We start from the raw sequence: 3369 nt of genomic DNA, 5'->3' as shown, positions 1-3369 counted from the left end.
TAATTTCACAAAGATGAAATAATAGTTGAATTATATTAAAAAAGGGTAAATGATTCAATGGATTATAAACTTTGTCGTGAGCACTTTAAAGAAAATAAGTAATCACAAACCAAAGTTGTAAGAAGCATAATATCAAAATAGATGCCAAGAAAAATCGTTACAAACTCCAACTTTGAAGACCTTCAATTATTTAAATGAAAAAACTATTTAGTTGGCCCGGTTTTTTACGGGTCACCGGTCCAACCGGATTTTGATAAACCCAACCGTGGATACATACAGGATCTCATGTGCTTGCCTGGAAACTTATTAGGTTACACGTGGGAATAAGCCTCATCTTACAAACCTACGTGGCAGACCATATAGACACAATTCATCCCCGTCTGTCATTTTAGACACGACACGCGTCACTCTTCAAAGCTTTATTTGAAGAAGCTAAGCGATTCCACTGGAGCCTTCTATTTTCAGCTTTTGACAGCTATATATTCCTTACGTGATCTTGACAATTCCAAATCTTGCAGTTAGTAAAACCAAAAAAATGGATATCGATTTGAGGGGATTTGGTATGGATCCGGCGACAATCGCGGCTATCGCAACCATGTTTGACGTCGCCGACGAAGTTGACTCCGATAAACCCCATCCGCCGTCGCGAGCATACGTTCGGGACGCTAAGGCAATGAGAAACACGCCGGCAGATATCATAGAGTACCCGAACTCGTACCAGTTCATCGTGGACATGCCTGGGCTGAAGCGGGAGCAGATCAAGGTGCATGTGGAGGACAGCAACGTGCTGGTGGTGAGTGGGGAGCGGCGGAGGGAAAAGGAAGAAGGGGTGAAGTATGTGAGGATGGAGAGGAGGGTAGGGAAGCTGCTGAAAAAGTTCATTTTGCCGGAAAATGCAAACATGGATGCTATATCTGCTGTGAATCACGACGGTGTGTTGAAGGTTATGGTAGAGAAGCTGCCACCGCCGGAGCCGAAGAAACCCAAGACCATCGAGGTGAAGGTGGGGTCGCCCTCGGAGGAAGCTGCACCGGCGAGTGATGGAACGGGTACAAGTGGACAGCTGTACAAATGAATAAATGTAGAATGTGTATTTAGGGTTGCGTAATCATGTATGCGTATATGTATATGCAGTTTGAATGTTCTGTAGCCATAACGACGTCGTTTGTTTGTTGCTATACACCCGTCCTTGTCGTTTCTTTATCTTCTTTTATCGTTGTATCACTCATTCACTCTATATTCTTCTTTTTGTTTCCGATTGCATAATTTGTTCATCTAATGATCCAACACTTTATAATTGTGTGTTTATATGAACTGTGGTGGGAACGTGGTTCCATAGGGTATAGTTATGCAGAACACGAGAACTGCTTTTACAGTTGATCTGAGGAGCAGTTTATTAACTGATTAATAGGTATTTAATTGGCCCGGATTTAGTTTTGGCATTGATACAACACCTAAGAAAAAGGCGGTGATTTTCTCACTGGTTATACTCATAAGTATAAAGAGCATTGGGTGTGTCGTGTAACACCAGGGTAACACCAATTTGGTTTACACAGGTTTCACCTCACATACGGTATTACTTTAAGTCACCTCTCATTACACTGGTGTCACGTCACATACCATATTACTTTATAAAGGCTACGGTTTTATTATTTTTTTAGGTTTTTTTATATAGTAAAATTTTGATAAAAAATAGACATAGTTCGTTGGTTTTTTGTTTTTTGGGTGCTTCATTCAAAGAAAACAGTAGAAAAACCAAGGAAAAAGTAGACCCAATTTGAAATCAACACATTATCTACTATGAGTTAATGAGCATCGAAAAATTAGATAGACCGGAAAACAGTAGCCCATTGCCCTAAAACCGTGGATTTCACCCCGTTGACCGTAATCAGCGCTAGCCATCTACTGTTTCCTATTTTTGGATAGAGTCTTTTTTTTTTTTTTGGCTATTTTTAGATAGATAATTAAGGAAAATGACTACATTAGTGATTCTTTCTTTTATAAAACATAATATTTAAAAAATAAACAAAAAGACAATTTTTAATAAAACCGTGGATTTCACCCCGTTGACCGTAGTCAGCGCTAGCCATCTACTGTTTCCTATTTTTGGCTAGAGTCTTTTTTTTTTTGGCTATTTTTAGATAGGTAATTAAGAAAAATGACTACATTAGTGATTCTTTCTTTTATAAAACATAATATTTAAAAAATAAACAAAAAGACAATTTTTAAAAACTAAAATTACGATTACAATAAAAAAAACATTAATTTTAAAAGATAATATTTTTACCTAGTCATAATTAACCCAAATAACATTTAAATTAAACCTAAAACCATAACATTTTACTACCAATCCTAATTAACCCAAATACGTCTTCCTAATTTGATCATTCATCGTTTGTATAGCACTGCTACATCTTATAAGGGGCTAAACCCTCATCGCTAGTCTGAAAAATTGACAACTGATGTGTCATTAGTTCTTTCTCTTTTTGCTCCTGCTTTTTCTGTGCATCTCATGCATGCCTTTCTAGTAACTCCTGGTGGCGATGTTTCAACTTATTTTTCCTTTTTGTAATAAATTGTGCTCATCGAATTTCGCTTTCATTTCCACCGCATCTTTTGCTTTCGCCCCAACCTCGCCCGCATGCCTTGCAGCGTGTCTAATTTGTCGCGTCCGGGGGTCGTCTTGGTAGGGAGATCTCTTCAATATCATCCAGGATCTTATCGGTGTCGGCATTTAGGTCGATGTGAGTCCGTGCATCCGACATGTCAACCGAGCTTGAATTTTGAGACCTCTTGGATTGAACTTCCGATGATGGAGTTTTATTCCACCTTAGATCAAATCGCACAAACTCCCACGCTTTCTCGAACTCGAACACATGTCCCATCTCGACTCGATATTGTTCTTTTGAAGCTTTGAATAAATCAAAGTAATTGGTTCCGCTTTTGTTGTTGTGCCTCAAGCCAGTTGTAAATACCATTGAATTTTGTGCACTGCCTGCTAATTTGAGTCTATTTGTTACTAAGTATGTCTGTACTGCAATACAACTTTTTCTTCAATATAGTGTGGAATTTTTTGAGCACCGACTCCCAATAAGCACATTTCTTCATCCCATTTTCGCGACATTTGTCTTTTGAAGTACCACACCACGCTTGCGCCAAAGAATTTTGTTCATCCGGTGTCCACCAATGTGGAGCTTCCTTATTTTCCTTGTCAACCGCTATAGCTTTCCTTTTCCCTTTCCCTCTCTTACTACCTCCCACTTGCATTTCAACGGATGGTTGTATTGGAGGTGGTGGTTGTGTTTGAGGTTGTAGTCGTGCTTGTGTTTGAGGTTGCATGGGAAAAAGACTTTGTTGTAAACTTGAATT

The 3369-nt window shown here is 38.9% G+C and overlaps 1 protein-coding gene across 1 annotated transcript; it reads left to right on the top strand.

The window, feature by feature from the left end:
* The first annotated feature begins 487 nt into the window (after positions 1 to 487).
* LOC145061857 (17.1 kDa class II heat shock protein-like) lies at positions 488 to 1178 on the top strand. The gene has a single exon (XM_079009434.1). It carries the CDS (start codon positions 536 to 538, stop codon positions 1073 to 1075), a length of 540 nt encoding a protein of 179 aa, XP_078865560.1. The 5' UTR covers positions 488 to 535; the 3' UTR covers positions 1076 to 1178.
* The last annotated feature ends 2191 nt before the right edge of the window (positions 1179 to 3369 follow it).

The sequence above is a fragment of the Lactuca serriola genome, chromosome 7, assembly GCF_051521515.1.
Source record: "Lactuca serriola cultivar US96UC23 chromosome 7, Lser_US96UC23_V15, whole genome shotgun sequence".
Lineage (NCBI taxonomy): Eukaryota > Viridiplantae > Streptophyta > Magnoliopsida > Asterales > Asteraceae > Lactuca > Lactuca serriola.
The sequence above is the reverse complement of the archived record's forward strand: the minus strand, read 5'-3'. Positions and strand labels throughout refer to the sequence as shown.

Coding starts and splice junctions, on each gene's coding strand:
- LOC145061857 (XM_079009434.1), top strand. CDS start 536: ATGGATATCGATTTGAGGGGATTTGGTATGGATCCGGCGACAATCGCG.